The 20,594-nt window shown below is 44.2% G+C and overlaps 2 protein-coding genes across 16 annotated transcripts in view; both read right to left on the bottom strand.

The window, feature by feature from the left end:
• SIRT5 (sirtuin 5) overlaps positions 1-7,171 on the bottom strand; it is a 7,422-nt gene extending 251 nt beyond the window's left edge. Inside the window, exons 1-8 of one of the 5 annotated variants that reach the window (XM_021387968.1) lie at positions 6,538-6,724; positions 5,936-6,058; positions 4,176-4,309; positions 3,049-3,274; positions 2,017-2,104; positions 1,484-1,537; positions 609-732; positions 103-218 (exon numbers count right to left, since the gene is read on the bottom strand). In XM_021387968.1, coding sequence (XP_021243643.1) covers positions 103-218; positions 609-732; positions 1,484-1,537; positions 2,017-2,104; positions 3,049-3,274; positions 4,176-4,309; positions 5,936-6,035 — 842 coding nt within the window. In that variant the 5' untranslated portion in view covers positions 6,036-6,058; positions 6,538-6,724. The other 4 variants (XR_002435449.1, XR_002435448.1, XR_002435447.1 and 1 more) reach the window with 4 other exon arrangements.
• KIF13A (kinesin family member 13A) overlaps positions 8,186-20,594 on the bottom strand; it is a 119,276-nt gene continuing 106,867 nt past the window's right edge. For 9 of the 11 annotated variants that reach the window (XM_021387952.1, XM_021387954.1, XM_021387953.1 and 6 more), the window contains 2 exons: positions 11,058-12,150; positions 8,186-10,374 (listed from right to left, as the gene is read on the bottom strand). In XM_021387952.1, coding sequence (XP_021243627.1) covers positions 10,091-10,374; positions 11,058-12,150 — 1,377 coding nt within the window. In that variant the 3' untranslated portion in view covers positions 8,186-10,090. Of the gene's footprint in view, positions 10,375-11,057; positions 12,151-20,337; positions 20,383-20,594 lie in introns of those variants that run through there. The other 2 variants (XM_021387961.1, XM_021387962.1) reach the window with 2 other exon arrangements.

Raw genomic sequence — 20,594 nt, 5'->3', positions numbered from 1 at the left:
GGAAGAAAATCCTAGGGGAGGTTCGCTTTGTCTCGAGGCAGCCTAACCCTTCCGAACGGGACCATGAAGATGGAGGGGGATCGAACCGCTGAGCAGCTTTACCTGAACCTGTCCGTAGCGGGAGTGGCTTCCATGTTGAATTCCGCCACCGGCACTCCTCGTGCGGACACCTGGGGGGCAAACATGGCGGCGGGGTACACCACGGAGGAGGTGCCCACCTGCAAAGGCATCGGCAAACGGTAAAGCAGGGGAAGACCTGACAGAAGGGAGGACGTATCGAGATCTATGTTTTGCGTCGCTGTGGATCGAGCTGTTTCTGGTGGCACACACCTCAGAATTCATATCTCTGCTGCAATCCAAAGCAACCTGTTTGTTTGCGTTTCTGGGGTTTGGTTTTTTTTTTCATTGACAGTTATAAACCACAAAATGTCAGGAAAACAAGACAAAACATCCCCTCTACTGCTTGAGAACTTTTTGTGAAGGGTGCAAAATATTCCGAGCAATTGTAGAACGTACATGCAGAACGTGCACGGCCTGGAAATAACCCCACAGAAGCAGCCCCTGACGCTGCTGACCGCCGTGTCACAAGGCAACACAAACGTCCTCACCACCAAGCAGAGGTCGCATAGTTCGAGTTCCTTCTCCACTTCTGTGAGAACGTCTGGATCCAGGGTTTCGCCGAACCACACGACGTGGGGACGAAGAAGGCCGTGGCAGCCATCTTCCTCGCACCTATTTAAGAAATGCAGAGGTACAGCATTACATTTCTGACGCGAACACCTCTGCCTGCACAGTGGCAAAACAGCTCTCATTTAGGATTGGACGTGGCTTCCTTCCCTCTTTCACTGTTCAGTTTCACAGCACTCCCCCCGCCCTCCCGAGGACAGGTTGATGAACAGTCATTCAATTCAGAGACCTAAGCGCTTGTGTCTTACTTGGCCCCTGAAATGTGTGAAACTCCCAAGAACTTGATTATGTGCTACAATCTCCACCAAATTTAACAGAAACCCTCCAACAGGTTTTTAAGAAGTGGGCTGGGCAGAAGCATTGCAGCAGCCCCATTTCCTTAGAAACCAGATAAAGAAATTCAGCAGCTCCTTGCATCTGCAGCCAGCCAAGGTAAAGCTTTAGCCACTACAAAAACCAGCCTGGCTTATTTAGAGCCTGGAGGGGACCGCTCCGTGGCTGCACACCAGCACCCTATCACATGCTGACCGACAGTAGGAAAGTAACACCTACAAAGTAACAGCTTACTGGGCACTACTTAGTTTCTTAGTGCAGTTCTACTGCTTGCTACCAAACCCACAAATTTTGGCACGTTTTGAGATTGATGCTCAAGTGCACAAACATGCAGTTCCTTTAGCATTGTGATAAGCTTGTACACACTCCTACTGTCCGGTGCCTCCCAAGCATGAGGTTTAGATTTCAGCTCTGTTCCCATGTGTTTTAGCTAGCAGCAAAAAATAAAGAAGTAGATACGTACTGAGGAAGTTCTTCAACTGGAATTGAGGCATCTTCTATTTCTGGATCTGGAGCCCTGGATTTACAAAATTGAAATATATATTCAAACATACAGATGAAGGGCATTTATTTGATAGATTGCCAAAAACTTAGTATTTTCTCCAGTCGAGAATCTTTGCAACTTCAGTCAACTCAAAATTCTACTAAAGCCCTAACTTACCACACAGAGGGTAGGCAGGCTTCTATACAGAATTACCCCAGAGCTAAGCAATGGCAATTAGCTTGTTAAAGTCTGACAAAGGCACAGTAAATATTTATGAAGCTACCTAAAGATCTGGGACTAAAACATTTAGGTAACATTTAAATACGGAACCATAGAATCTCTCATTGGAAGGGACCCACAACAATCATCAGGTCCAACTCCTGAGTATTATTATTACTAAAGAAAAATAAAGTGCTTGGCTAGAACTCCCCTATGCTCCTGTAACAGCTCCTTTCCTACCGAGTAGCAGACTAAGCAGAAAGCACTGGGAGTTTGCAAGGCAGATGGATTACCCTTTCCCAGCCAACGCTGGGCATATCGGACTCTTGTAATTTGCAGTCACATTTCCACAGTTGGTGCATCGAGTTTTAAATAAGCTTCCTGAAATGCAGAAAGAGGAAACGTTAGGGATCGAGTAATTGTCCTAAGGCATGACCGTACAAGCAAATGGTTATGTTTATCCCAGACAGCTTTGATTTGACTGGTGGGTCGACAACGACGTGAACACACAAATTAGCGGTGGGCAATCCCATTTAAATGTTTTGTATATGTAAGCATCACAGCACTGGAAGGCTAGCATGGGGCTTTGCCTTGGGAGACTTCCACCCTGTAGGGGGCTGGCAGAACAGGGCAAGGAGGAGAGGGGGCACCTCGTGTGATGGAGATGGGCACCCTCACCCTTGTTCCTTCCATCCCGTACTGTACTGCCTCAGATCCAAAAGCCCCACTGATTTCCGTGCGCTGCCCGTGTAGTGCTGCTCTGGCACTTTGCTGGAGAGCGGGAGAGAATGAGGAATGCCATGAACTCCAGGGAAGAGAAAGGTACAGAAACGTCATGTGTTTTGAGAGCAGCCTCCTCCTGCAGCCAAAGGGCTGCCACCGGTGGGGCCTCAAAGGACAGGACACGACAGAGGGAAAGCACCAGGGCTGGAGAGGCCGCTCTTGCCTACACACCTTTTATTTGTGGCAATACCCGTGTGATGCCATCACATTGCTGAAGCCCTCAATAGATTTTCCCCATTCCTACGTAAAATCGGCCAGGTTTCACTATCCAGATGTATTCACGTGGCAAAACCGAGCAGGTGGGAATGGAGAACCAATTCCCATGTGCTGTCTAGAATCCATTAAAAAGAAATCTGACAAATGAAAGCAGGCTATAAAGTGCCCAAAACATCTTCCAAAAGGGAACAGGGTGGTACTGTAAACACCCTCATGCAAGTGACCATCGCTTTTAAGACAAGTTTCATTTTTTCTGCCCATCGTCCTCCTCTCTCTTCTCCCCAGAGTTCTGCTGTCCTGTAGCAGGCAGGCGAGCGGATTCTTACCGTGTATTTCCAGGAGGTGCTTTGTGCCCGCCTTCCTGTGCAGTTCATCGATATTCTGGGTGATGACCACCACGCTCCTGCCTTGTTTCCTCAGTCGCTTTTCACACTCGGCAATGGCGAGATGTGCAGCGTTGGGATGTTTAGTCAGCATGAGCTCGCGGCGGTAATGATAGAACTCCCAGACGCGAGAAGGGTTGCGTGCAAAAGCCCCGGGAGTGGCCAACTCCTGAAAGAGACGTAACGCTTCATTCTGCTGACGGAAGTGCAGGAGCATCCCTTTTTCAGGTGAGGGCCAACAGCGCACTGCCAGTCTGATAACAGGATAACCAAAAGCAGATTATTACAGCCGGATGCAGCTGACAGGAACACAGCTCAGTAGCCCATCTCTTATGAGGATGGCAATTCGAAATATCTTATAGAATGAGGAGATAGCTTGTATCAGTGACGTGACACCTGGTTCACTCTGTGCTGCCCTGCCAAACTAGAAGGAGTTCAGTGCAGTACAAAGGAAGATGAGATGTTTCAATACACACAATTTTTAGCATTCAGAACTCATTTACAGGGCGGCCATAAAACTCAGCGGTGCGTGGATGTTTTTCCTTCGCTAGCAATTTCTTTTCTGACTTGGTTTAAGTGTAACACTAACCAAATTGCAGTCCCTGTCAAAACCAAAGCCTAACGTCACCTTTATATGCCATCGTAAAAAAACCAACAAAAACATAAAGAGAGCAAATATGGCTGCAGTGTTTAGGTAAGAGTTGCTGATGACGACCCTGAAATGTGCAGTATCAGAGTCTCAAGGCACCTGTACTACAGTACTTTGTTGCTCGCTGCTGCACCACTGCACCCCTCAGGAACCAGGATTAAAAGAAAACCAGGCGGTATCTTTGCAACTCTGCTTTATTATTTTTGTAACACTTTCCTAAGAGTTTAGAACAGGACAGGCCCCATGAGGTACAAAAACAGCGAGGGTGTCCAAAGAAGAGCAAGCAGCTAGGCTACCTGGAAGCAAGCAGGCTGGCACAGCAGAAAGACAGAGCTGCTTCCAGCTTCTTCAGACTCTTCACACGCATGTCCCTGGCTGATGGAAGAGCACAGCTGTGCAGACACATGCCGTGGGTACGTACCTGTGCTTGCCACTTCCTCCAGAAACCTCCGGCCCCTCTGAAGGTAGGAACACCACTCTCGGCGCTCACACCGGCTCCGGTAATGATGGTGATATGCTTTGCTTTGGCGAACACTTCTCGGAAATCAGCCATGCCTGTTCATGGGGGAGAAAGATGGACAGTTGTTCCAACAGTTATGTTTTTACACAAGATGCTGTACAGTGCTGCTAAACATGCATGCAGAAATGGCATTTGCATGCATCCAGAACTGGCTTCCACACCCACCCACCGTGACTTTAATTTCAGAATACTTTTTCTTTTCCTCTTTCTGTATGTTGGAATTTGAAGGGCTGTTCTTGGAGACCTTCAAAAATAACGTATGAGCAAACCCACTAGGACAACGTATTTTCAATTGTAGGTATGCTCAGTATTTGAAAGACAAGATGCCTTAAACTAAAACCGTACATGAGATGCTACCATGATAGTAATGCCACCACCATTCAGGAACAGCTTGCTTCCTAACTGTAAGAGTCAAAACGAGATTATAAAGGAACTGCTTTACCTCAGATATAATTTTAAAGCAACATATTTTAGAATCACAGAATGGCAGAGGTGAGAAGGGACCTCTGGAAATCATCAGGTCCAAGGTCCCTCAAAGCAGGGGAACACTCGAAGGTGCCCAGGCCCATGTTCAGGCAGTTTTTGGAGATCTCCAAGGAGGAGACCCCACAGCCTCTGGGCAGCCTGTGCCAGCGCTCCATCACTTGCACAGCACAGAACTGCTGCCTGGCGTTCAGGGGAAATCTCCTGTGCTCCACTTTGTGCTCACTGACTCATCCTGGTGCTGGGTACCTCTAAAAAGAGACCAGCTGTGATTTCTTTATTACACCCAAACCAGGTATGTATATACATTGGTAAGAAACCCCTAAACCTCCTCTCCTCCAGGCTGCACAGCCCAAGCCCTCTCAGCCCTCCTTATACATAAGCCACTCCAGTTCCTTATCACCTTTGTGGCTCTTCACCAGACCCACCCCAGCAGGTCTTGCAGTGGGGAGCCCAGAACTGGACCCAGCTCCCCAGGCGTGCGTCACCAGGGCTGGGCAGAAGGAAGGACCACAACCGCCTCCCTCCACCTGCTGGAGGTGCTCTGCTTGGTGCAGCCCAAGGGGCTGTTGGCCCTCTTCACCAGGAGGGCCCATTTCTGGCTCCTGGTTACCCAGCTGTCCACCAGAAGAATGCTCAGGGCTTTTCCTGCAGAGCTTTGCAGCAGGTCAGCCCAGTGTGCCCTAGCGCCAGGAATTAATTCAGGTTAAGGTACATCTTCAGGCTTAAAAAAATATATATACTTATATGTCTTTTTAACTACTGCTAGACTAAACGAGGCTTCTGAGGTTACCTAATACACAGCTCCCAAACTACCACAAATGCTTGAGGTCCTCCATAATTCTTGTGCAAATAAATCAGGGTGAGTTTTATTGCTCCTTAGTATGAAAAGGAAACACAGTTAATGCAGTTAAGCATGCATCTCTCCGCATAAATTGTAAGTACTAAAACCACATTGACAGGCAACCACACTGACAGCAGATAAGTGAGGTTTTTGGAACCATACAGTATATAGGCACAGAAGATAAATTTTAACAGCCGAGAGATAAATCAGCATCACGCTCTTCCAACTGCTTTGAATTACATTGTAGATTTTGCCTATTACTCGAAACTTTCTGAGTTTCCAATTGAGCTTAACCGCTGCCCAGGAGACTAAAGTAAACAAACGTGTATCTTACTCGAACTCGGCCGAGCCATTTCCCAGCAGAAGTTCAGTTTCTTTGAAGCAGGCTTCAGAGCACCGTGCACCTGGGCGAGCAGCCTCCGGGCGAGACTCATCAGCACCACTTCAGTGTGTTGGCCTGCGGAAACACACAGGAGAGACAAGCAGGTCACTCAGGGAGCGTACTGCTCAGAGTTCCCTGAGAGAACAGGCTACAGGTGCAACTCAGTTGTTTTCATGGTGTTGGTTTTTTTTTTTTTTTTTTTTCCCCCCTGCATTCGGCAAAGTAATTTCGCGTTTAGGAGATATTCACGGCCGCTGTGCTTCTGAACCGCGGGTCAATAACAGAGCACATTCCACGGGACACGGCAGACCGGAGGAAGGGGGGACCCCCAAAGATGGGATGGCCGCTTTTTGTGGCTTTGCTTCCCGCTAAGCACTGAGCACATCAGTCCCGTTCCGAGACCACCAGTTCATGAAAACGCAGCGTCACGAATTTTGTGCCATGTTTCAGTTGTTCTTCAACGTAAAACGCCCCAGCCTGGCGGAAGAAGGGTTCCCTCGCAGGCCGCCCGCCCTGCTCTCGGAAGGCACCCGGGCAGCCCCGGAGACACTCACCCTGCCACTCGGGCTGAAGCAAACGCGCGGAGCGGCCCCGAGCCCCTGCAGCGCTGCCCGCGGGCCGGGCTCCAGCCGACAGAAAGGACCGCGACGGGAAGGCACCCGCGGACGCGGCAGGCGGCTCCCGGCCCCTCCCGGGGCTCCCGCGGCGCCCTCTCGCCAGCTGGGCCCGGCCCCGCCGCGTACGCACCTCAGGTCAGGCGGAGCGCGGCCCGCTCCTCCGCCGCGCTGAGCCCCACCGTGCGGCGCCGCACGTCCCCGGCCCGGCCCGCCCCCAGCCCCGCGGCGCCGAGGGGCGGGGAGCCCCGCCTCCCCTGCTCGGAGGCTCCTTTGCCCCTCGCGTAGCGGCCGGGGCGGAGCGCAGCTGCGCTTCTGGGCTGTAGCGTCCCACGGAGCGACATGGGAGCGCACCCCCAGACGCCGTGGAGCAGCCAGAGGCTGCAGTGAGAGGCACGTCACCCGTTAGCAAAGCTCCCGCACTTGGCTTTGCGTGGACGTCCGTGCATAAACAGCACTCCGACCGCTCACAGGTCCCACGGTTTTATGAGGAAGGCTGTTTTTAGCTTGTTTTCTGTGGAAAAAGTTCTCGCTCACTGCTTTCACTCAGCCTCACCCTCCTCCCCACCCTTCCTCAGCAACTTTAAATCCCTTGGCGCTAGGTCCAAGATTTCAAACTTTTCAAATATTTCAGTTTTTTTCTTCTGTGAACTTTGTAACATGAGATGAAGATTTCCCTTTCACAGGGGAGTGCTAGAAACTGAGCAGCACTGACCCAAGGCTGCCTGTGCCTGCGCCTGCGGGAGCACGCCAGCTGTGCCGGTTCCACAGGAGCTCTGGTTGAATCTTCATGAAGGGTTTTGGAAAAAAAACAGCTAACACACTAAGAACACAAGATAAGGGCCACTGGACCAATTTAGCACGGTAGCCATCCTGATGACTTAAGTGACATCATTCCATGAGGAGTAGGCAAGCCCCTGTGTTGGCAGTGTGTGCAGCAGCTCAGACCAGAAGCAGACTCATTAGTCAGCATTACAGGTGGGGCTGGTTTGTTTTTGTAAATCTCAGTCTCAGCCTGGATACCAGATCCTGCTTATCAGGCTGTATATTTTAGATGCTGGTTAAGATCATATTTAGAAAGAAGGAAAGCCAGTTTGCAGTTGGACAATCACCACAGCACTTTCTGCTGGTTACAAAGCTCAGGACAGCCACTGCTGCTCTGGCACTACCAACAGAAAACATGCTTCTTGCTGTGTGTAGCAGAGTTAGAGGAGCACATCAACCAGAACGCCTGCATTGTCACATTACTTCATCGCACTCGTTACATACATTCCTTCCAACATTTACCTAGGACGAGATGTGTTAATATGCCAAGTTTGCAAAAGAAAAAAATCAGGATAGCATGGGTTAAGCCAAATGTGCATGCAAAGAGGTTGGCTTCTGTAGGTTTCTCCTGCATTTATAGATTGTATACTCCAGGAAGCACTCCAGTGTTTCTGAACCATGTATTCTGTATTCTTAAAGGTAGCTGATGCTAACCTGGTAGAAATTCTGCATCTTTGCCATAAGAAAACGGCCACGTTAACTTTCAAAATTGTTTGTAGTGGCTGAGGACAACTATTAATGCAAATGTTCATGCACACACATGTATTTTTTCAAAAGCTTTATAAAAAAGGTTAAAGTGACATCTAAAATTAACTTCAAGATACTTGACAGTGTTTTAGGGTCATCTGTGCCTGATAAAATACTTCTGCGTAAACAGGTTTTTCCATTCTGGTAATTCTGTCCAGCAAGAATCATCGTTAATGCATCAAGAGCAACTCTGAGTGGACTCCAAAAGCATGAAAAAGACGTCTTCTGCAAAGCCCTTCATTCCACCAGAATCAACTAACACAAGCACACTGGTATCCTATCTCAGCGCTGGCAAGAGCCGTGTCAAGGGCAAGCATGAGGCACTGCGCCTGGCCCCTTGGCACAGCACCTCCCAGCTGCCTGGATGAGGGATGAACGTCTTTTGCAGTGTGTCTTCCTTCCAGGAACTTGCCCACTCTCCCCGGCCCACAAGCTCTCAGCGCCCGCTCCCCGGCAGGAGTCACCCAGCTCTGCTCCCCCGAGCAAGGAAGGAAGGTGTATCCACATGGGCTGCTCTCGTCTTGTGCCACAGGAACCAGACAGTGTTCAGACAGGTTAAGATCATCAGGTGCTCCACTCCCATTGCAGTCCTTCAGCATTTTTACAAAGTATTTTGCGTCTGAGCACCATCAGCTAGTAATGGCATTAAGCTTATTATGTGACCACAGAACCTAAATGTATCAAATATAAGCAAAACAATGTCTTTAAAATCCCAAGTAAACAGTCTGTATTCTAACACACAATAGGTCTGTACCAATTAAATACAGTATTGGCAGTATATAAATTACAGTTCTTTACAGTAAATAGTAACACACTAGAGTCCGCTTACTGTACACAACAATCAGAGAAAGAACAGCAGCTTGTCAGTAAGGTCCCAGGTATCTCAGTCACTCACTTGCTCAGAACAAAGAACAGGTACAGCAGGCCATTCACGTCACTCATTTTTTACCATGTTACTTTACAAACATCCAGAACACTTGTACAGGCATCTACAGTATCTACACGTGGAACAACCTTCGTAGGAATTCATGAGCACCAGACACAAATCCCTCCATCATTCCCATTATTAACATAAACTTTACAGATTAAAATTACTTTAGCAGGTTCTATTTCATCTTGATAATAACCAGCAAGTAACAAGTGCAAAGTCTGCAGTCACAATCCATCTACTGTGTCTTGTTTCCCCGCTTCCCCCCCACGCCCCAAAACCCCCCCAGACAAACCCCAAAGTGTTGTCCTATCACACCCTTGCAGTAATACTGTTTCTGCAGTCAAACTGCCCGGCTGGTTTATGGAAACACACAAAATACCAGACTTACGGCTTCGGGCATTGTCGGTCACCTCAGTACAATGCCAATTCAGCACAGTGGCAGGCCTCTAGGAAGACAAGAAATACGAAGCAGTTGGATATTTCAGTGTGCTTGAACACAGAACATAAGGCTGCTTGGTGCCCTGTGACTGAAAGGAAAATGGCACCACGTTATCAGTTAAAACATTTACAATAGAAAGATATAAACAGCAAATGTGTCAGTCTAAAATGAGTTCTTTGGTAATGAAAAACAGCAAACTGTAGTCTTTTTCCAAATACGGATTTACAGCCCGTTTGTCCACAATAAAATAGTTTTTGTTGTTTAAAATATATCTCCCAGGTCGATGCATAACAAATAGTCCAGTACCTCAATTATCTACACATCAGCTTTAACTGTATTTTAGTGTGCAGCCGTATCTGCCCACTGGCAGACAAACTATAGATACACATTCATATATATAATATATATATTATTTATAAAAAAAATTAGAGAAGTCAAGGACCCTAGAGAATACACATTCTGTATGGACACATTAAAATGTACAATAGCTTCAAAAATCCATAAAGTTTTCCACACAGTGATATGTGTAGTAAGTGCAAAAATACTGCAGTTCAGTTAATCCACGATTTCCTGTTTTCTTGTTTCCTAGAAAAAGCAGAAGCCGCCGCATCCCCGGAATGACAGAGGCCTTCTTCTGCTTTAGGAGTGGATGATGAGCCCTGAAGTACAGAACTCCTCCGTTTCTCTGAAGTGGAAGATGCCTGAGACCGCGAAGTGCTGCTGCATTTCCTCGTGGAAGCTGGTGCCTTGCTGAGGCGCCCAGGGCGAACAAACACCCCGTGCCGTGGTTTGCAGTGGAAGTACTCTCTGCCTTTGACAGTTCCGTCGTGCTTCCCTTCAATGAAAATAAATGCACAGAATTAATTGCTGGGATGTTCCTACGTTCATCAGACATGTAATTATAGTACCCAAGTGTGAAGCTTAGAACTTATCTGTCAAAGACACTCGTAGTATAAGTGTTAATATCTATTAAACTGCTAAAAAAGCCATCTTTTCAAAAGACCTGAGGACATTTTCTGTAGGAACCTCTTAGCAGTTACAGAACACGGGCTTTTTTTCACACCCCACCAAACAGAAGTCAAAGGAAACCCGTGCTCTGTAATTAAGTTTTTACCAAGTAGAAAAAGAAATCTCTCTGCAAGCTACAGGCAGCAAACTCATTTGACAGATGATGTCCCTTGCTAGTACTGCCCATGAACATGCAAGTTGATTTAAGAAAATATCTGCCAATTTTAGGCTTTGCTTGTTTTTCTGATCTATAAATGGACAGGTACCAATGGGAACTACCGTGACATGCAAAGCATTATTTTGCATTAAGTAGACGAACGGGGCTTTAAGACAGCTAACAATCTTTATCAAAGCATCTCTAGAAACAGAAAGCCTAGAATGCTGTGTTTCAGATGCCAAGGGATTACAAAATTGGAAGTTTTTCCCAAGACTGAACAGCGTATGGTTATAATGCAACTATAAACAGATCACGGTAACTGTACAGATAATCCAGAGCATACTCAGCCTTACCCAACTGAACGTTTAGTTCAACTCCAACCCAGATTCCAGCTGAAAAATCCACCGCTCCAACATATCTCACTGTGCCCACCTTATTGCTTCCAACACAGACTTGTTCACCCACTGCCACCCAGCTAGGCAAGACATGGGCTTGGTCTGCAGAAGCACCGTCGTCACAGTCGGACCCATCCAAGTGGTCCTTCCCAGTAAAATCATCTATGGAAATATCAGGATAAGTCTCACAGTCTGAAGTCTCTTTTACTAACAAAGGCCTTCCCACAGCATTTGCAAGCTGATTGCCTGCTGCTGCAGAGCCCAGCTGGCCCCCACACGCGTCCTGCTCCTTGTCAGTTCCTAGGGATAACTCCAAGGTGCTCACTCCATTGGAAGACACAACAGAACAGGGAAGTGGAGATGCTGAATGGTCAAAGTCTTTTCCATCTTCAGCGCCCATAAACTCTGTAAATGAGTGGTCTTCAACAATCTCCATAGTGTGCTCAACTGTAGCTTCACGCGCTGAAAATTCAATTGTATGACAGGAATTTCTGCCATCTGAGGAGCTTAATGCTGAAAATGATCCAGCTCTGGTTAACTGCTGAGAGTCTTTGTCAGAGGCATTGAGGGACAGTGGAACTTGTTCTGTTAAGGCACTGTTTTCTTTCAGTGGTAAGGCAGGTAACTTTTCTCTCGTTAACTCCTTTTCTGCCTCACAAAATTCCTTGTTCAAAGAAGATCTTACATCATGTGCAAGAGGTGATCCTGAAGGGTCATTAGAGTCCACTTCCTTTGTGTGACAGGCTAGCTGGTCTGTGCTATCACTACAGGGAATAAGCATGTCAGACAGAGTAGCGTTAGAGGCACTGTGGGAAAAATAGCCACTAGTGATACTGCTAGTGGTGGGGCTGCGGGATACCTCTTTCTCAAGAACACGTGAACTCATGAAGTCTGATTTAGAAGAAAACCATTCCCTGTTTTCCAGGCTAGCATTGTAAACACTGAAGTCAGCAAATTCCTCTGGTACATAAGGTCGGAAATTTTTAAAACTTTGTGGACTTATCAATTTCTTATGAATGGCCTCCAACTCACTGTCTTCCTCCTCAGAGTCCTGCAAAAGAAGAGAGTCAAATGGTATTAGCAGCCTACAGCAGTAAAGTTCTCAAGAAAATTAACTTGATTTTTCCCTTCTGAATATGGAGAAATATGAGTATTTAGTATTCCTTAGCTGAAGAACGGAAGCTCCCTCTGAAAAGAACTGTTGGCAGCATAGCCCCATCTACATTATCCAAGCCATTCAATTTTTAGAAAATAAAGACTAGTTCTACATAGTCCAGAAAATATCAAGCAATACAGTTTGGCATAAGGAAAGTTTACATTAAAAAGTTAGATATTCTCATATTTTTATCACTCTGTTTTTGAAACCCATGTATTACAACAATTTTCTGCCCATTATTTAGGCTTATTAAACCTACTGAAGATATTTGATAGAACCACTTGACTCCCTAACAAAACAGATGGATCCACAGGAACAGAAGAGGGCTAAAAGGGTCTCTGCTGCAATGCTGATTATTAAGAACTATTCTGCACAATGGGATTTTCTATTAATCTTACACCAGTAAGGCTAAATAGTGTTGCTTACTCCTAGCTATCACACTTGAACACATTCACGATGCTTGAAAACAAAGTCAAAACAACCCGAAGCATTTATGTGCATTCATATACATGTTTGGAGGGAAGTACGTGACTCCAGTTAACCTAACAGAATTTGGAAGCAACTCCCCAAATTTCACTTTGAGAAAGAGTGATGATACATGGTGACTAGCCCAAATGTGGCTTTCACAGAACACACGTGAAGCTGAGAACAAAGGGTACGAGGATGTCAGTTTGTCAGGATGCATCTGAGAAATACACCAGCAACATAACATGGTCGTACAGCTCTCCCCAGTATAAGATACTGTAGACATGACTCCACATGAAGGCTTTTCAAACACTTCATTTTTTTGTATAAATACATGTGTATTTGTATGCACATGTATGAACATATGTATAGATATATGTATGTATAAAAGGATTCATTTATGATAAATTCCCAATAAAGCAATATTAAAAAAACAAAAACAAAAACCAACAAATCCACCAAAAAACCTGTTAAAATATTTAAAAGTTTAGAAGAACTTAAGTGCGTACTATCTCTCTATATGTATTATGTATTTCAAATACTGATCAGTGCAAGTCTCAAAGACTGATCCTGCATGATAACCAAAGCAGTTCCACACTTTCAGAAACCTGCCAGGAATCATCACTGGAAGAGGACAAACACAGTACTTAACCAGATGATCAAAGCTCTGAGAACCAACACATTTAAGACAAAAATACTTCTGAGAAAATTTCCTGTATTTCATAATAACCAAGACAAAATGTTTCAGCACAATTCCACTAAATGCCATTTTCTTGACCTTTACAATGTTACACTTAAATATCAGCTTTCTTTTCTACTTCAAGTCACTTAATTGCCTGCTGAGACTATCTCTAACACAGTAATAGATACAATACATATCAAATGTCTCTACTTACCATCATTCTTACAAACTTCAGATCTTACCTTACACCACTTAAGGCATTTTCATGTATTTATGATGATCTAATGATACAAGCAAGATGAGGCCCGCAGATAAAGGCAATACCTTTTTACTAGACTAACTGTTTTAACCAACTGGACAAACCCTACTGGCTTTCAGACTTAGGGAAGACATTACCTCTAGATAACAGCCTCGTTTTGGGCATGTAATTAAAGACAGCACAAACTTAGCATGTGATTTAGCAATTACCTTGCGAGTACTGCCTAAAGTTCTTTCAGTTTGCATTAGGACTACAACAGCTGGTTCAAATTGACTTGCTCATCTCACCTATACTGCTCAAAGTTTTACCAAAGGGAAGAAACTGGATCATGCCTCTCTACATCTTTAGTGCTGTACTACATAACGACTGTGTCTTCTCAGTGCTGTTAACATTTCTAAATCTAAATGCCCCATTAAGTGTAACAACTATTCTTAATACTCCTTAAGTTAGACAAATGTTTAAAATATTTTACAGATGAGGAAAGAAAGTCAGACTCCTAAAGAAACTCATCACATACAGGGAAAGAATCCATGCTGGAATATTCTTTTAGTAAATCTTCTACCTTCCCTTCAATTTTCACTCCCAGGTTTTATGGTACTTTTATTTTGCAGCCTGAAAAATCAGAATTCAGAAAAATTGCACCTGTTGTAACACAAAACGTACCCAGATATTTATACATTCCCTGCCACTGACAAACCCGAACTCTGAACATTGCAGACATGTCTGTATGACATCTCTCTTCTGTTTAAATAACTTCATATAACAAAGCCCCAAATATGTAGGCAAATACATTTGTTCAGCTTGCTTATGTCAGAGTTTTCACAGAATTGTTTATGAAGGAAGGCACCTTGAGATCATTAAGTCCAATCCTCTCACCCAATCTGGGTCAGCTAACTGAGCAAACTGTCCAGGGCAATGTCCACGCAGGTGAATTTTGAGCTTCTCCAAGGATAGAGGCTCCACACCCTCTCTGCACAATCCATTTCAGTGTTTGACCACTCTCACAGTGAAAAAAGTATTTTCTTGTGTTCAAGTGGAACCTCTTATTTCAGTTTGTGCCCACTGCCTGTCCTGTCACTTGGTACTACTGAGAATCGTAAAATCACCAAGGTTGGAAAACACCTCCAAAACCATCCAGTCCAACTGTCCACCTACTGCCAATACTTCCCCACTAAACCATGTCCCTCAGTACAACATCCGAACATTTCTTTAACACCTCCAGGGATGGTGACTCCACCACCTCCCTGGGCAGCCTGTTCCAATACCTCACCGCACTTTGGAGAAGAAATTTTTCCTAACATCCAACCTGAACCTCCAACGGTGCAACTTGAGACCATTACCTCTTGTCCTATGATTAGTTGCATGGGAGAAGAGGCCGACCCCCACCTTGACACAACTTCCTTTCCGGTAGTTGTAGAGAGCAATAAGGTCTCCCCTAACCAGGGGAGTTCCTGGTTCTCTCAGACACTCCTTCTAAGACTTGTGCTCCAGACTCTTCACCAGCTTCATTGCCCTTCTCTGGACACACTTCAGGGCCTTCATGTCTTGTATTGAGGAGAAGAATCTGTCCTGTTTTGACTCCCTCCCATTAAGTATTTTTTATGCATTAAGATTCCCCAAGAGCCCCGTCTCCTCTGGGATGAACAGTCCCGGCTCTCTCAGCCTTTCCTCATATGTCAGATGCTCCAAGCCACTAATGACCTTTGTAGCCCTGCAACCAGACTCACTTCAGTAAGTTCTTATCTTCCCTGTTCTGCAGAGCCCAGAGCTGGATGCAGTATTTCAGACACAGCCTCAGGAGCGCTGAATAGAGAGCAAGGATCTCTGCACTCAGCCTGATGATGTCCAGTATACTGTTGGTTTTCTCTGTTGCAAGGACATGTTTAGTCTGCCACAAGCAATCTTGGCTCATGGCCAGCTTGTTGTCCATAAGGACTCCAGTGTCCTTCTAGGCAAAGCTGCTCTTCAGCCTGTCAGCCCTGAGCATACACTGGTCCGGGTGTTACTCCTCTCCAGATGTAGGACTCTGCATTTCTACTAGTTGAACATGATGCTATTCCTCTGCTAAGTTCTCCAGCTTCTTGGGGTCCCTCTGAATGACAACATAATTTTCAGGTCTATCAGGTGCTTTTCCCAGTTTTGCATCACCTGCAAACTTGCTGAAGGTATATTCTGTCCAGGTCATTGCTGAAGATGCTGAGCAATACTGACTACCAGTATTTCAGACAGACACTAAGCCGCTTGTTACAGGCCTCCAAGAAGTCTTTGTGCTTTGGACCACAGCTCTCTTGGCCCAACCATTCAGCCAGTTTTTAATCCACTTCAGTGTCCACTTATCCAACCTATACTTCTTGGCTTGTCTACGACGATGTTATAGGAGATGGTGGCAAAGGTTCTGCTAATGTCAAGTTAAATAACACTGTTCTCCCCTCATCCACTAAGCTAGTCATTGTACTGTAGAAGGTGACTCATAAATCCATGCTTACACCTGATCACATTCTTGTCCTTCAAGTGTCTGGAAATGCTTTCTGGGAGGATTTTCTCCATCACCTTCCCACAGATGGAACTGAGGATGATGCGTTTGTAGCATGCCGAATCTACCTGCTCTCTGCCAGTTTCCACAACCATTCAGAGATAACTGAGAGTGGCCTCACAATAACTTCAGTTAGCTCCTTCAGCACTCACAGTGAACATTTACATACAGCGTAAGTGCTCGTCAAACTGGTGGCCCTCTGCCAAGGGCAAATCTTACTTATTCCAAATTCTTCCTTGAGTCTCAGGGGCATGGAGTTCCTGCAGGCTGGTTTTTCAGGTAAATACAGAGGTAAAGGCAACATTGAGTACCTCTGCTTTCTCCAAGACATTTGTGATAAGTCCCCCTGTCCCATCCAGAAGCGCAATTAACTACAACGTCCACACAGGTATACATTAGGCAACACGTGTCTATGTGACAAGATCTCTGTTCTAACTCAGAGGTTTTTCTTTCTTATCCCATTTTCTCCCCCAAACCAAACAAGATGTTCTACCTGACCTCATTTTTCTTTTATCCTCCATTTTTGAAATGATCGCTACTCACTGGCCCTTATCTGTAACAAGGCATCATTTTCAATTCTGCCACGTCCAATCTGTATCAAAAGCTTATAGTAGATATAACTCAGCCTCGCTATCCACACAAGATAGCCTCATAAGTTGAATAAAGATTTCCAACCACATTAAATCTTTGTTAGCAGGGCAATCAGTATTTGAAGAAGACACTTCTAGTTGTCCAAGTCTATCTGACAAGTCCAACCAGATTTCAGACTATTTGCTCAAGTAATGGTTCGGCAGCTTTTGCTTGCAACTTTTTATATATATAATTTGGATTTAATTTGAAACTTTATTTCTCTAGAGAGGATTGACAGTGCTATGAAATGGTATACAATAGTTTTTAAAATGATATACATTATTGAAAGATCTGTTCTTTAGGTCTGAAATTTATAGATAGTCCATTAAAAGGAAAGTGCAGAACTCATACCCACTTTATCGAGACCATGAATACCTTTCCAAACATTAAAGCATTATGCAAGCCATCTTTCTGTGTATTGAAGTATACCTGTTACTCATCTCTGATGGACATTTTCTCAGTTATTCTGCTTACTCCTTTTCTCTGTCAGCCTTATCTTGTAATTTTCTGCATAGAACAAAAGCTTTGAAGGTTGGTTTCAAAACATTACAGACTCTAGCATTTACCAAACATGATGCTTTTAAGATGGTACAAGAACTCTCCAAACTGGTAAGTACTTTGGCAAAGAAGTATTTCGTCTGGTGGATAGTAAGTAAACACCCACTGGAGGCCAAGAGCCATTTTTATAACAGTTTTCTGTTTCACCTTCGAATCCTGCAAGATGCCTCATCTGACTGAAAAAGAACTTTAGGGCACACACAGATGGTGCTCAGAATCTATCCGGATAAAAGGCAATGTAAATGAGAAATGGTTCTGCAGACACATGGACATCAGCAACATGATCAGGAGAAGAATAACGAAATCACATTGCCAGTCATAAATAGTTTGGGGGTTATCTAACATCAGAAATCCCAAACCTAAGTTACAGAGATGCAATCTTAATCCTAGATTATGGTATTTCCTTTCAAAGTGCCTCTTGAGCCTCCCCTTTGAGAAATTCTAAAAGTAAAGCAATTTCAGGGCTTTTTAAATTCCTGTGGATTTCACATGTGGGGAAAAAAGAAGGAAGCCTTCTTGTACTGCTCAGGCTGCTGGAAGAACCAAAGTATACAATCTTTGACAAACTGATAAATGAATTGCAAGCACCTCCCTGGGAGGTAATAGAAAAAACTATTATATAAAACAGATTTAAGAATTGTTAACAGTAAGAATGTCCCAGAAAGAACTAAGGACATAAGATGGCAAGTCAGGATTTAGTAATAACAGAAACAAAGTGAGACAGAACTCCAACAAAAGGCAGTTTTCAAACACCTGCTTAGTTTGTTACTAAGTTTGTTACTAGTTTAAAAGTACTTAAGTTTTCATATCCCTGAATTGTAGCTCTGAAGGATCCTCAAAGAGGCTTGTTTCTGTTTTACTTTTTAAATTAAAATTAATAATACTTATTTGGTGGTTGCACCACAGTTGCTTCAATTTTCACAGTATTAAGTTTATTGCCCACCAGGGGGATTTGCTCCAAGACAAAAAAAACCAATCCTGAGACACATAATTACAGGCAGTATTCAAATACAATCAGTATAAAAACATTACTCTGACCTTAACATACTTCACTGTACTCATATTTTACAGAGGGCACACCCTTGTGTCAGACTGCTTTGAAACAGTGGCATTATGTAATACATGTGAAAGTGCCACCTGAAATTTCAGGTTCAAAGCTACATTTAAGGCCAAACAAAGAAAAACATTTTCTGTAAACCACTTAAGCCCTCTGCCTTTGACAGATGTTTTGAATATTCAAGAAAATCTTAAGATCATGGACAAACGTGAAAAAGGTCAAATATCACTCTTATGTCTACCTAGATGCAAAATACTAATCCAGTTAAAATTACTGGACTTCCGTATGTTTAGTCACTTTGTTGTTTCTAACACATTTTATATGCAGTACAATTTAAAGGAGGCAAGAAAGAATCACACCTGGAGCTACATCAATCATCCAGTGATTAATTAGGAGTAAGAGGCTCTGTGCCTGGCAGCAATCACACAGAGTACAGATAAATAATGTGAAACCTTGACTTGCAATCAGAGAGGAGCAGACAGCTGAAGTTTCACGTGGAGGGACAATGGTGCCCAAGCGTAATCTCTGAACACATTCTGATGAAACTATTCATCCACACGCGTGAAATACATTCTGCAGCAGCCTAGTTAATGCATAGACTTGGTCCAGCTCTGAAAAATGCAGAGTAGCCGGGGAAGTCTTAGAAAGGCTTCCTTTCTAAGAGATTAAAAAAACTCAACCAACAAACAAAAAATAAAAACACACAAAAAAAAACCAAACCAGAAGCCATCATTTGCTAAACCCAATGCAAAAAGCTGGACCAGCTATCTCAACCTCCTCTCTGTGAGCAGCTGCTAGTTCTTACCTGCCTCCTCTGTAGTCATTCCAGTGATCAGATCAGCAGAGCCAGCTGAAATGTAACTAACTCTATGTCTAATTTTTCACCTAGGTGGATCGGTCCCCTTAACATGACTTACTATGCAGCCAATGAAAAATCTATGCTGAGGCAAGACAAGTCATTGCAAGCGCATGAGCAAGCAGCTGGGAACTGTAAGTACAGCCCTTTCCAGAGCCTTATAGGCTACAGTGGATCTGAAGCGTTCAGTGATTTAGTTTCAGTTTAATTGGAAAAGTCTGGTGCAGAAGACTGCCCTTTTCCAGCTCCAAAAGCTCCTGCTTCTCTTTGGAAAACAGCACAGGCAAATATCCATGTTAATTTAGAGCATGCATGGGGTGGGACCCTGCTTTGACTGAAGGGATCACAATTGCCCTGAAGTTGCTACAGAAAATTTTCTAACAGATTAGTTTCTATGGGATGTTTTTCAACCCAGGGGAAGATTTTGCCTTCCAAATACCTTTCATGCTATTTATGTCTGTGACTCAGCTGACAAACTGACTCACACCACCTTATGGAAAAGTAACACGATGGAGAAGAAAACAGCTGCTACATAGAAACAGCAGCCAAGCTTCCAATGTATGCACCAGAACTCTTAGGAGACCTTAGTGCAACAATCTACAAAACGGCATCAGAAATAACCAAAAGAGATTTTTCTCGCAGCGTGGCTACGTGGTAGGAATGAAAATGCTGAACAAGAATCCTTCCCTAGAACCTTGAGTAACACGCTCATAGTACTAAAGGGAAATAATTTCAAGGTTCCAAATACTAAATCTAAAGCTCTGATTAGAGCAAATATTCACATCCACCTTCCACAGCTCAACAAACAAGTTCTTCATAAAGCAGAAATGATACATCTTTTGTTGAAGCAGCAGTGAGAAAACAATTTGACAGTTGAATAGGAAAATAAAAACCCTCCACCTAAATGCACCATCTGAATTACAATGAAGACAGGTGCAGGTTAATTAAGAGCAGCAACCTTATTTTAGTGATATTAATCCCACACCAGGCAATTAGATAAAGCTTTTATAGCGTACCCACACCTAAATGCACAGTTACTTACACCAAATGGGATCATTCCATTTACTCTGGGGTATAGTCACAAAATCTGGATAACATACAAGGCATATTAGAGTGACAACAACACGATCCACTAAACTACACTTCACTTGATTATTTGTGCCCTGGAAAAACTGAAGCCTCCCATTTTCCACCCTCCCCCTGAGAGGAATCACGTGAATAGTTTAAAAAAACAAAACAAAACAAAACCAACAATTATTTCCAAATAAAGATTGCATTTGTAAGCCAAGCAAGCAAGTG

Source organism: Numida meleagris, chromosome 2 (assembly GCF_002078875.1).
Source record: "Numida meleagris isolate 19003 breed g44 Domestic line chromosome 2, NumMel1.0, whole genome shotgun sequence".
Classification (NCBI taxonomy): Eukaryota; Metazoa; Chordata; class Aves; order Galliformes; family Numididae; genus Numida; species Numida meleagris.
The sequence above is the reverse complement of the archived record's forward strand: the minus strand, read 5'-3'. Positions and strand labels throughout refer to the sequence as shown.